At 33.0% G+C, this 14,621-nt stretch overlaps 1 protein-coding gene across 1 annotated transcript in view; it reads left to right on the forward strand.

The window, feature by feature from the left end:
* The window catches only part of LOC118189587 (E3 SUMO-protein ligase NSE2-like), a 50,661-nt gene extending 36,647 nt beyond the window's left edge, over nt 1–14,014 (forward strand). Inside the window, exons 4-5 of the mRNA XM_035360216.2 lie at nt 3,436–3,598; nt 13,844–14,014. Of these exons, the coding sequence (XP_035216107.1) occupies nt 3,436–3,598; nt 13,844–13,943 (263 nt within the window). The 3' untranslated portion in view covers nt 13,944–14,014. The remainder of the gene's footprint in view (nt 1–3,435; nt 3,599–13,843) is intronic.
* Nucleotides 14,015–14,621: the final 607 nt, after the last annotated feature.

Below are 14,621 nucleotides of genomic sequence, written 5' to 3' on the forward strand. Positions count from 1 at the left end.
TCATGCTAAACCATGATCTTTTCCTTTTATTGCAGACAATCCATTTTTTAATTAGCAGTGATAATTCATTTAAAAAAAATGGATCCGTTGCATTATGTTTGAAATGCATTATTGCAAATATTGATTAGTTGTGTTAACTGAATTTCTTTCAATTCATGTGGATCCAAATACTGAGCTTCTTAACTAGTCCAGGATGTCTTATGTGATTTTCAGTTGTTATTTGTGATGCATTTAACCTTTTTGAAATCCTTCACATAATTATATGACTATTTGATTCAATTATGGCTTTAATTTTATCATAATCAACTTCCGAAGTTTGGCCAGAACTGGTCATCTTCAAGTGAAAAATCTCTAGAATAAAATTTTTTAAACCAATTCTGATGCTTGCATTCTGTTAAGCAATCAGTATCATAACATACACGGAAACAAAAATGCACGTAATTTGCTCCTCTAGCAACCTAAAAAGTCAAATGAAAAAAATTATAAGATTGACAGAAGGCCAACAAATTAAACATAATGTTATGTATTTATCCATACCAAAATTACTTTCTTGTCAATCCAATATATGTAAGTAAATTACACTACCTGAGATTGAAAATGCAACACTAAGAAGGTGTGGCCAGAAAATGATGAAATTCAGCGAACAGAGAGAGACAGCAACGAACAATAAGTGATCCTTATTTTGAAATAATGTGCATAATACAGAGTGAGAACAGCGCCACCTCATTAAGTTGTAGGATTACCTTGGACAGTGATACATGAAGCAACACATCTAAGTACAGAGTTAGTGAGACTATGGATGGTGTCCTGAGGAATGGCTCTCCATTCCCTGTCAACCATTTGCCACAATTCATCTTCTGAATGCAACAATGGCAAGGTCTACAAATGGCACCCAAACACATCCCAAATGTGTTTGATTGATGAGAGATCAGGAGAGAAAAGTGGCCAGGGAAGCATCTGTATGCCTTGCAGACAACATTGGCTGATGCAGGCAGCGTGTGGTTGGGTGTTAGCTTGCTGATAAAGGGCATTGGGCACTCCCCAAAGGTAGGAGAGTGTCACTGGCCGCAGCACATCATCCACATGTCATTGGGCCTCCATAGTGCCCTGAATACAAACTAGAGGTGACTGGAATCCTACGCTATTATACCCCAAACCATGATGCCGTGTTGTCACATAGTGGGGCATTCCACAATTACTGCTGGATTGGATCTGTCTCCACGTCGACACCACACTCATACGCAGCAACTATCATTGGAGAAACAGAAGCGTGACTGATCTAAGAAACAACCTTGTGCCATTCTATCATCTAGCTTGAGTCCGGCACCATTCCAGACATTGGCGTTTATGATGTCGAATCAGTGACAGTCTTCTTAATGGCTGCCACAAGTGAGCCCACTAGCCACTAATTGACAGCAAATGGTTTTGGTCAATATGGGAACATCCAGGGTGTCATGCTTGGGCCAATGGCAGCATGCTGCGGAAGGGAGGCAGAAGTGGCTTGCGGGTATGCCACCACCCACAAGTCCATCGGCAGACGCATTGATCCCCCATGCTGACATCACTCTGGCTGCACCGGCACCCCTCGAATTTGCCACATTTCCTTCTTCCAACTGTCGTCACCACTGCCGGTGTACTACAGACACATCCACATGTGTGTCAGCTAAGATTTGCTGTATGGATCAGCCTGCCCTTCTCGGTCTGATCACCACGCCCCTAGTAAAATCATCTGTCTGCTGGAACTGCCTCAGTTGATGAAGGCCTGGCATTCTCTGCTGTTACAGGTGCCCTCTGAGACAAGAACAAATTTTCTACGATGATTTTCCTAGCAGAAATAACGGCATGAAAATTGAACATTCTGCAAGTTCCTTCTCTTATATATTCATCATGCGCTGGAGAGCTGCACATTTCGCATCATTTTTATAATTCTATCGCGTATGTCTATCCTGAAATTTGCATAATTTTCGGGCACCTCTGTTTGGTGTTGCATTTTCAGTGTTGTGTAGTATATATAGGATAACTGATAAATAGAAGGTATTTGCTGGGTAAAATAATTTTAATGCTTATTCAAAATTATTTTTATTTTTATAGTACATTTCACTATAAGCTTGCATTTTAGAACTAATGTATGTTGAACATGCATTCCAGAATATCTGAACTGCATATTTGTATTTTTTCAGTATAGAGAGAATGCAACAATTTTATTGATAGGATAATGAAATAATGATTTATTTCAGTTCTAGTAAGTTTCTGCCAAACTAGTTAAAATCATTGGTGATGGCTGATCACTGGCATGGCAAAAATTAATTTCTCTCATAAAAATGCAAAAACTCATATTTAAACAATTTCTGCGTTTATACTCATTATTCAAAATTATAGCAACAAATTGACCATTTTAATTCATGATATAATTCATTGTTTGAAGCCACTCATTTCTTCATTGTTTTCCCAAATAAGATAGCCCTCATGTGCTTTGTCGTAATTAAATAATTTTGGATACTCTCTGGTCTCTGGTAATTTTGGCAACCTCATGAAAAGTTGCCAACTCTTTGGTGATTTTATGAATTGGCATAAAATGCTTATTTGTTTAATTTTAGGACTCTCATGCACTGTTCTGTTAAAAGCAAAGATCTGTTAGGCTGATATTTACATTTTTATAGTTGGTGGGTACTGTTAAGTAAAATGATGGTTAAATTAAAGCACATGAATCCTTGTGAACCCAGATACACCTGTGGATTGGTTATTGTCGTGTGTATCTCAAAAACATGGCAGTTCTACTGCATGTTGAAACCAGGACTATGGATATTCATAAAGTAACAAATTTTGATTGTATTATTCCATTGTATTGATTGGTATTATTCCATTGTATTGATTGTATTCTTATGTATGTATTATTCAATTTTGGCATCTATAACCGGCTGCTATTAAGATCTTTGAATTGTTGCATCATTTTAACCCATATGCCAGTTAGCGTTGGACCAATCTGTGTGAAATTTCTGTGTATTCTATTATTATTATTATTATTTTTATTTTTATTTTTTTATTTTATTTTTTTTTTTTAAGTAAGACAATCTGTTATACTAAGTTAAGTAATAGAAAATAAAATTTATAAAAAAAAAATGATTCTCCTATGTCATTAATTATCACATTACCTATTATATTTAGTATTTTCTTTTACAGCTATTGGTTTTATACATTTAAGAACTGAAAACCTAAATTACATATACTGAATTCTTTCTGTATAAAAAATATGTACAATTTTGTCAAATATATTTTTTGTTCACTGAGAAACTGTACTTGATAATATGAATATAATATAAAACAGAATTAATAATTTTAAATTGCACTTTCTGAATCAGAAATTCATATTATTTTTTTAATTATTTATCAGTAATGATGTAAAACATATTTTAACTCTAACTGTTTTAATTATAGCTGCATCCTCTGAAAATGAAGAAATACAAGTAGTAAGAGAGACAACAGAAAATTTTACAGATCCTGTTACTCGACGTATAATAACCAATCCTGTGAAAAGTGTTATTTGTAATCATTCTTATGACAAAAGCAGCATTGAAATCTATCTGCAAAAGAAATCAAGGTAATGTTTAACTGGGTTCCAATTCATTTGGAAAGTCGGGAAAATGAAAAATAATGAAGGAAAGTCAATGAATATATTTAGCAAAGGAAGTTTAAAAATAAAATAGAGATCAGTTTTCTCAAGTAATAACAAGTTCATATTTCAAATATCGTCAAACTCACAGGCTTATAACAAAGTCCTGGATATAATAACAAATATATATACTATATCCTGGAAATAATATCAAACTCAAATCAGGCTTATAACAAAGTCCTGGATATAATAGGGTTCGTATGCTCCTTAAGAGTCCTTAGGTTTTTTGGAATCGATTTTTAGACTTTAAAAGTCCTTAATTTCGACCAAATTCGGCAGGAGGTCCTTAATCATCTGAAATTTCTGTCTGTTTTTATGACTGCCATTTTGAATGTGAATTAGCATTTTGGACAAATATTTTTGGCAATTGATTGGTAAATGTAGTTATCTATTGAATGGGTGAATAGGTTCATACATTATAATGTGTTCCTATTTCTAATATAAACAAGTTTCTGAGCAAGAACTGAAACATAAGCATTTCGAAATTATTTCATTTTTCTAGTGAAGAGCTCTTAAACAACTTTTCGCTTTTGGGAATGTTAATTCTTTATTAAATGGTTCCATATTTGGCTACATATCAACTTTTTGGGATTTTAAGATCAGTTTCTATAGAAAATTTTTAATTTAGAAATCTGGGAATTTTTCGATGACATTTTTTAAAACATTATAGTATTAATCAATTTCATTGAAATAATGCTAATATATTGAAACTGTATTCAAGAAATAACATTAAAATTAAACATTTTTATTTTTCACTGTTATATTATAAAGTGACATTACTTTCCATTTTGGTGACTTATTATATAATACTTTGAATCTGAAAAATAAACAAGGTAATAAATGCTTAAATTGTGCTTAGCACAATTTACAAAATAATTCTTAGCAAAAGTAAAATAGATATGTAATTAATTAAAATTGCCTTCATTCCCATATAATTGCCTCAAAATGCATCAGTTTTTCTCTATAAAATTAATTTTACACTTTTTTTTCGACATATTTCTGACTTTTTGCTGTTACAGAAGTGGTAGGGGTAATTATTCTTTGGGATTTTAAACATTTCAACTTGGAAAGATTTGAAGGCAAGATTTATAGACTTGCAAATCTAGAAGATTCCAGAAAAAGAATTTTTGGAAGAACAATGAAAACATAACATTTGAATGTTTTACTTCTGATACTAGGATTTTTTTATCATGTTTATCTTCTCTTTGTTTTCTCTCCTCTTCACTAGACACAAGCATGGTACATATCAAAAATGCTTCTAAACTTATGACATGGACAGGCATTTATAGAAAGGTATTTTTCTATTAATAAAGAAATTTAAAACTGACTATTTAAAAGATTCATGTTATATGTCTCAGTGCTTCATTAGTGGTGTAGCTAAGGCGGGGCAAGGGGGGACATCTGTTCCTGAGCGCAGCATCCATAGGCTACCAAATTGATGTTACAGAATTTTAGAATGAAATATTCTTTCCATTCTTGGCATACAGAAAGGGGCGCAAAATCTTCAGTTGTCCCTGTGTGCTGACGGCTCTGTGCATCATACACAGGGCTGGCACTGCACATTTTCCCAGCTGATGCAATCTATGTGGATCCTAAATTCTGCTGTCTAGTCCCTTCTTAAATTCTAAAATGTTACCATTTCTAGATTTTTGTTGCTCGATGTGTCATTAAATTCTATACCGGCTCTGTAACTGGCCCTTACCATATATCCTTTCATATTTATTCTGAGACTTTCCTATGCATTCTAAATCCATTTAGTTTTTTAGAATAACAGAAATCTTTAATTAAATACAAAAATTCTAAAATGAAGAGGAAACATATTGAAGAAAGAAATCAAATACATGAAGCGAAAGAAAATTATTATTCAAAGATGGTATGTACAGTTATTATTATGTAAATTTAGCAATTGTTTATAATTTCAGCCTTTGCTATAATTTTCCCTTTCCGTTTCCTCACCAGAATGAAAATCACTTAAATAATTTTTAAACTAAGGTTTTGGGGTTGTAAGTAGAATTTGTTTCTGGCCTTCGCTTACATGGTGCATTGGTTCCTAGTAGCTCTGGCAATATGTAATTATTCGTCTTTGCGTTATCGCTGCTGATATTTGAATTTGTTACATGGTAACTATGTTACGAGTTTGTTGCGATGTGCTACTCAGATTAAAATTAAATCGTGTAGTGTTTAATTACTAGTTCACAATTTTAACTTGAATTTACTGTCCGTGCTTAATTGGATCACCATAAGCTGTAATTGATTTTGCTAGCATAAGAACATGCTTTTATGTTCTAAGGTCTTTTTAAATAAGAGATTTATTTAAACCTTTATCTGACTTTGTATTTCTGTTTAACTTTAAAACAGAAATACAATTATTTCTGTTTTAAAAGATCAAGTAAAACCTCATAGGTACATAGTCGAGAGATTGGCAAGTTAGGAGATAAAACATTCAGAAACTAGTGGGAATATTGAAACAAATTTCTAATTGTTAGAAAAGATGCTTAAAGAGAAGGAAATTGATATAAATTAGCTAGAATGTCTGGAAAGGCTTCAAATTAAAAAGATGTGCAAATGTTTAATTGAGTATTGTTGTCATAAATTACATGTATTTTAAACTTTGACATGTTAATAGATTGTGATTTTAATAGTGTTTTTTTAACAAATATTTTTATAAAATTTAACACTAGAATTATGGAAAGGGTCATTTTGACACCTAGTGAACTTTTATCTCTGACAGCTCTTCTTTTTTTTCGCAAATATTTTAGTCTTTTCTCGACTTTTCCTAAATCATTGCGATTTATGAAATAGTACAGATTTCAAGAAAATCATATTTTTATTTTAGCCCTAACAAATGATTATACCTAGAAATATGGCAGGTGTCATTTTGACCCCTTTTGTGAGAAAAGAAATGTGAATACATTCCATTGTAATATCTGAACACTGTTACTTCTGTAAACTAATTTTATTTGCACATGCTAAACAAAATACAAACAAAGGAAAAGAATATGGTAGGTCTGTGTAGTTTCACATCTGTTAGTCACATTATTTGAAATATGTGCAATACTTTTTCTTTGAGGAAAGAAACCAGAGAAAAGAGATTATTACGAGCTGAAAGTTTGTAGATGTTTCGTAGATATTTTGTTTATTATTCATAACAAGTTTTAGTAGAAAATTTAATTTTATTTACATGAATTTATTATAGTGACGTACTAATGGCGTGTAGAAAAGGACTAACGCATGAAGAAATTGTGAAACTGATACAAGAACTAACTGATGCCGATTCCAGTTCTGAAATCGAAAGTAACTCTACAGATAAAGATGGAGAGGAAACAGCTTGTGATTCTGAATTTATTATATAGAGAGTAATCAGGCAATATCATCCTCTAGCTCAAGTGAAAGTACAAATGGATTTGTTTCTACGAGTTCAAATTCTGCCGTACCTAAGAATGCCAAAGCGGGAACTAGTAGACGCTCAAAAGGGAATATGAAATTCAACATAATTCAGACTAACACTTGTAAAGGAATTGCTAGTGATGGAACTGTATGGAAAGTAGAAAATACTTCAAATACTTCTGGTCGACCCTTGCAAAATATCGTGTGAGAAAAAGGAAGGACTGACATCCTATGCTAAACGTTACATTTGTTCTGGTAAAGCTCTTAGTGCGTGGAAGTTATAATAAACGAAAACATTTTATGCATCATAAAGGAGTGTACTGATGCTGAAGCCAAGGGTAAACTTCATAATATCTCTTTCACTATTTTATTAGCAGAACTGGAAGCATTCATAGCGTTGTTGTACGTAAGGGGGGCATTAGCCGCCAAGGGCTTACAATTCTTAGTTTGTGGTCTAAGACTTAGGGACCAAAGTTTTTTCATAAAACTATGAGTAGAGACAGGTTTCTGGAAATTATGAAATTTCTTCGTTTTGATAATAAACTAACAAGGTCTTCATATTTGCAGTGTGATAAATTTGCACTAATATCTGAGGAATGGAATACTTTATAGAAAACTGTAAGCTTTGCTACAAACCAAATGAAAACATTACGATTGATGAACAGTTATTCCCTACAAAAAACTGGACGCCGTTTTTTGCAATATATACCTAACAAGCCCGATAAATTCGGAATAAAATTTTGGCTAGCAGTAGATGTTAGGACAAAATACTTATTAAACGGATTTTCATACTTAGGAAAAGATGAAATGAGACCAAGTGATCAAAGTTTAGGAGAGAATGTAGTAAATCGTTTACTTGATCCTTACAAAAATACTGGCCGAAATATAACTACAGACAGTTTCTTTACAGCTGCAAAACTTGCGAAATCCCTAAAATCAAAAGGATTGAGTCATGTTGGAACAGTAAATCGCGCAAAAGGAGAAATTCCCTCCAAGTTTAAAAAATGTAAGAAACGAACTTTTTTCTTCAGCTGTCATGAAACACGACTATATAACACTTACATCATATCAAGGTAAAAAGAACAAAAACGTAATTTTGTTAAGTACACTCCATTCATCAGTTGAATTTGAATCTAATGAAAAGAAGGTTCCTGATGTATTACAGTTTTACAATTCTACAAAATTTGGGGTAGATGTTCTGGATCAAATGGCGAGAAAGTACTCCATGAAAGCACATCACGCTGTTGGCCAGTACATGTATTCTACAATATTTTGGACTTTACAGGCATAGATATGTGGATTTTGTATAAGGAAGTTACAAAAGAAAATATCAGAAGGGATTTTCTGTTGCATTTGGCAGAAGACTTATGGACAAGATTCAATAAAATCAAAAAAAAATGAAGAAATGTCAAGTAAGGAAATACAAAGGTTCTAATATTTGGCGACAACTGTCTTCTAAAAAGAGCTTTTGTGTGATTTATGATATTTATAAAGGCTATTGTGCCTTTGCTTTGCATCCGTGTATATATTGGAAGAAATGAGTGTTATTCTCATTAGACATGTGACAGATTAGTGACAAAGTCTTCAATTTTTACATTTTTCAGAATTTAAAAAAAAATATTTCTGTCATTAGTTATTAATCAATAATCATCGGAGAGCACCAGAAGTTTGCAGTTCACTGCAAAACAAATTAATTATCAATGCACGCCAAAGCACTGATCAGAACAGATGTTTGAAGTTGCATACATGCATAAATTATCATGAATGTTGCTCAAGTTTCAATTCAAACAAGTAGTGAGGGCATTGTTGTTCTATGTATGAATCATTGTCACATTATGATCGCATCCATCTCTATGGCTGTAAAAAATTTTTTTTATCAAAGTTTATGCCTGAACACTTTTTTTCCTCCCTCCTATATTTGTTAGATTGGTCAAATTCTGAAAAGTTTATTGATTTTAGTTCTGTTTAATTGAAGGTTACTGTATTTCATGTATTATTTCCCCTCCAGCTTTGCTTAACATCACATCAGCTGTCATTTTCTTCTCACTATGGGCTCACAAAATACAAACAGAATCATGTAGGCAACAATTATTATTGGTCATAATAACTACAACTACTTCTACTAGATAATGAGTACTACTTTTTCACTTTTAGTTTCAGTTTAGCTTCTAAGTTGTCATGCCATAAAATCAGTAAGGAGTTAGTGAGGGCTACAAAGAATAATAAAGATGTTATATATGGAAAATATTGATTCTTGCTTTTTGATTTTTGCTATTTAAATTATTATAAAAAGAACTTAGCAAGCAACCATATACTTGGTGACCTCGGAATTATTGATAAAGATGTCAGAAAGTGAAGAATCGGCGATTAAAGAAGAAATAGCACGGGTAAGTGTTAAAATACCTCCCTTTTGGGCTGAAAAGCCAGAGATATGGTTTTATCAAGTAGAAGCACAGTTTTCTATTTGTGGAATAACTGCCGAGGAAACTAAATTCATCTACTTAGTATCGCAATTGGAAGCAAAATTTGTTGAAAGTTTATGGGATATTATAAGTGACAATAGCAAAACCAAATATACTGCTGCTAAAGAACGTCTCTTGAACACTTTTAAAGAAAGTGAAAATAAACGTTTACAGAGACTGCTAACAGGCATAGACTTGGGAGACAGTAAACCTAGTCAACTTTTACAAAAAATGCGAAATCTTGCTACCGATGGCATTTCGGATAAAGTTCTTAAAACACTATTTCTGCAGAAAATGCCAGATACTGTGCGCAATATTTTAATCGTTAGTGATGAAGATATCGAAAAACTAGCTCTGATGGCGGATCGTATCATCGAAATGCAACCAAAACAAGAACTATACTGTGCCAGCAGTATTGTTTCTCCAGGAACAGATGCTATTGCTGAATTAGGACAACAAATTGCAGCTTTGGATAATAAATTCGAAAAACTAACTGTGACAAGAAATTCTCGGTCTCGCTCAAGAAATAGCAGTCGATCATCTAATAATTGAAGTAAATCTCTGAGCCGTTATAACCCTAATGGCAAGTACTGTTAATTCCACTTTCGTTTTCGAGATAGATGCAAACCCTGTGCATGGAAAAACAACTCCCCGGAAAACGAAAATCAGCAGTAGAATTAGCGGCAGACTCTGCTGCTGTAAATAAAAAAAATTGCCGTAAATTCCGCTTATTTATCACGGACAAAAAAACAGGTTTACATTTTCTGGTTGACAGTGGAGCAGAGGTAAGCCTTATTCCTCGTACTTCTAAACACAAACTTATTAGTGACTATAAATTATATGCTGCAAATACAGAAATTGATACTTTTGGTACAGAAGTTTTAATTCTTGATCTTGGTTTACGCCGAGAATTTCAATTCCCATTTATTGTAGCAAAAATTAGTAAACCCATATTACGTGCAGATTTTTTAAATAAGTTCAATTTATTGATTGATATAAAGCATAAAAGGCTAATTGATGGTGTGACGAACCTTGCAGTTTATGGTGACATCACACGCATCTCTATTCATGAAACTGTAAATACAACGGGCAGCTTATGTAAATATTCTGATTTATTTGCTATGTATCCTAGTATAACAAAACCAAATTTTCTTATTTCTACTGTAAAGCATAATGTGAAACATCATATTATAACTAAAGGACAACCTGTAAGTTGTAAAGCAAGACCATTAGACTCTAAACGGTTGGAAAAAGCTAAAAGAGAATTCAAATATATGCTGGACAATAACATCATTAGTCCGTCCAGTTCAGAATGGGCAAGTCCCCTACACATAGTGACAAAGAAAGACGGTTCTTTCCGCCCATGTGGGGATTACAGAAGACTGAATGATTTAACTGTACCTGATCGTTATCCCATTCCTCGAATTCAAGATTTTCAACATATTTTAACTCATAAAACTATATTTTCTAAAATTGATCTCTTTAAAGCGTATTTTCACATTCCAGTAGCAGATGAAGATAAAGAAAAAACTGCTATTATCACACCTTTTGGTCTTTACCAATTAAATTTCATGAGTTTTAGTCTCAAAAATGCCCCCGCGACCTTTCAGAGGTTCATCAATGAAGTTTTTTATGGCCTAGACTTTGTGTTTCCATATTTGGATGATGTGTTGATTGCCTCTTCTTGCGAGGAAGAACATCGTTTACATCTTAAAACAATTTTCCAGCGTTTAGATAAATATGGTCTCCGAATTAATATTAGCAAATCAGTTTTGGGAGTACCTGTAATAGACTTTTTGGGCTATCAAATATCTGCTGAAGGTTCAAAACCTCTACCTGAAAAAATTAAAGCTATCACAGAATATCCGTTTCCAGAAACTATACACCAACTTCGTTCCTTCTTAGGACTGATCAATTTCTATCGTAATTACATTAAAAATGCCGCAGAAACTCAAGCTCCTCTTCATGAACTTTTGAAAGGATCTACAAAAAAAGATCGACGTAAAATACTATGGACCAATGAAACCAGAAAAAGTTTTGAAAAATGTAAACAAGATATTGCTCAAGTAGCGTTGATGGCCTACCCCAATTCGGATTACCATCTGGCACTTCTCACAGATGCATCCGATTTGGCTATTGGGTCAGTTATTCAACAAAAAGAACCAAATGGATGGAAACCTATTGCATTTTTTTCAAAAAAGCTTAATGATGCCCAGAAAAATTATAGTGCTTACGATCGCGAGCTTTTGGGTATATATTTATCCGTTAAACATTTTAAACATTTACTTGAAGGCCGTGATTTTACTATTTATACGGATCATAAGCCCTTAACATTTGCTTTTAAGCAAAATAATAACAAAGCCTCTCCCAGACAACTAAGACATCTACAATATATCTCACAATTCTCTACTAACTTGCGCCATATAAGTGGTTAAAACAATGTGGTTGCAGACAGCCTATCTAGAATTGAGGACATCGATTCAGCTGTTGTTGATTTTGACCTGATAGCAGATGCACAAATTAATGATGATGAACTGCAACAGTTGAAATTACATTCCAAATCATTGCATATTAAACAGCACCAATTACCATCAGGAAAACTCTTATATTGCGATACCTCTACTTCTAATATCAGACCATTCATACCTCAAACTTTTCGGATGGAAATATTTAATGCAATTCATGGTTTAGCTCACCCTGGAATCCGAAGTACTGTAAAAGAGATTACTAAAAGATTCATTTGGTCGGATATAAAAAAAGATGTTAAACAGTGGGCTCAAACTTGTATCGATTGTCAGAAAAATAAAGTAACTAAACATACAAAATCAGAATATTCTCAATATCAAGCACCAGACGAAAGATTTAGTGTTGTGCACATTGATTTAATTGGGCCTTATTCACCTTCTAATGGATACACTTATTGTTTGACGTGTATTGATCAGTTTACCTCTTGGATGGAAGTGGTACCGTTATCAAATATCACAGCAGAAAATATAGCAAGAGCCTTTTATGAACATTGGATAACACGATTTGGTGTACCTTCTTGTGTTACTACTGACAGAGGAACTCCATTTCGGAACTGTTTCGAAATTTGGCTTCGCTATGTGGAGTAAAAGTAAACCATACAACTTCTTACCATCCTCAGAGTAATGGGAAAATTGAACGTCTACACCGTACTTTAAAAGCAGCTATTAGATGTCATAATTCTCTTCATTGGACAGAAACATTACCAACAGTTCTTATGGGTTTGTGAGCTGCTCTGCATGAGGACTGTAAGTATACAATAGCTGAAATGGTTTATGGCAAAACTATTAAATTACCTGGCGAATGAATCAAACATGCCAATATCTAATGATAATTTTATAAGTAATCTTCGAAATCAGATGGCCCTTTTAAAGCCCTATCAATCCAAATCCAAATGTAAACAAAATATTTTCATCCCAAAAGATTTGTACACATGCTCGCACGTGTTTCTGCAAGTTGACAGAGTAAAAAAACCTTTGGAGCCCCCATATGAAGGACCCTTTTTAGTACTGCAAAGAACCCCGAAATATTTTCTTCTATCAATTAAAAATAAACAAGTTAGTAGCTCTGTGGATAGTTTAAAACCAGCTTATGTGTTACAACCTAATGAACTTTTGTCTCCAACTTCAAAAAGTGATCATACATCTGTGCCAAGTCAGCAACTAGAACAACCTACAAAATTAACACGATGTGGAAGACAAGTAAAACTTCCAGTTCGTTTCAATGACATTATTGATTCTTCTTGAACTTATAACTCTTTCATATTAATTTAAAACTTATGTTTTTTTTTTTTTTTTTTTTTTTTTTTGTGTACATAATTTCAATTTATATATTTGTATCAGTGTTATTTGTATAGATATTTGTATCTTCTCTCCCACCATGTTTTCAGAGTAACATAACTTTGTTACTGGTAGGGGAGTGATGTAGGCAACAATTATTATTGGTCATAATAACTACAACTACTTCTACTAGATAATGAGTACTACTTTCACTTCACTTTTAGTTTCAGTTTAGCTTCTAAGTTGTCATGCCATAAAATCAGTAAGGAGTTAGTGAGGGCTACAAAGAATAATAAAGATGCTATATATGGAAAATATTGATTCTTGCTTTTTGATTTTTGCTATTTAAATTATTATAAAAAGAACTTAGCAAGCAACCATAATCAGAAAAATTACATTCCATTTCTAGGAATGTCATTTCTTAATGTGTCTGTTAACTTTTTATGATTAGTTTATTAAATCAAAATGCATACTTGCTTGTTACAAAGAAACCTAATTTATGTATGCATTATTCTAAACAGATGTCCAGTTACTGGCTGTGTGAAGCAGTTGCGAAAGGAAGATTTGATTGAAGACTTGGATTTGAAGCAGAAACTTGCAGTCAAAAATGAAAAAATGTGAGCATTGGCTATGAAGTTATCTATAAAATGTAAATTGTATTTTTCATGTTCAGAATAAATATTTTATTTGTATATGCCATTATATAAAATGGATGTGTAGATCTTTATTTCCTGTGATCACTGAACTTTTTTATATTAGGAAATATTCAAAATATAAATATTATTGAATTCAACCCCCCCCCAAAAAAATAACTGAAGCTTCTAAAATGTGGTATATTTAAAAGGTTAATGTGGTCTATGGGGCTACACTAACACTCCACGTGAAGTCAATCTGCCACTTTACCTGCATTAATATAAACTCCACTTGACTTCCCAACTCATTCACAGGGATAGCATACTATCCTTAAAGTCTTCATTAATTTGAACAAAATACAGCTACTTTTATACATTCAGAAAGAATACTATCAGTTAAAATTAGCTGTTATGTCATAATAAATGCAGGTAAAAGTATGAACGTTTCAATCCTGAATTTCCTGACAAAATTTGGCAATATTTTGAAACTTCAAGAAAATGCAAAACAATGGTGCATTGCTTAAATATCTACTTTCAAGTGGATGCCAGTAGTCCCAAATGCCATAGATGATGTCATTTCTGACATGAATTGATGTTACTGGCCATGTATCCAACGCTGGCATAAAAATCTCTTTAGAGAATCGCTGTATGAAATTCCCCGACTTTT

Source organism: Stegodyphus dumicola, chromosome 12 (assembly GCF_044657685.1).
Source record: "Stegodyphus dumicola isolate Sdum_Otavi_A_Nest chromosome 12, ASM4465768v1".
Lineage (NCBI taxonomy): Eukaryota > Metazoa > Arthropoda > Arachnida > Araneae > Eresidae > Stegodyphus > Stegodyphus dumicola.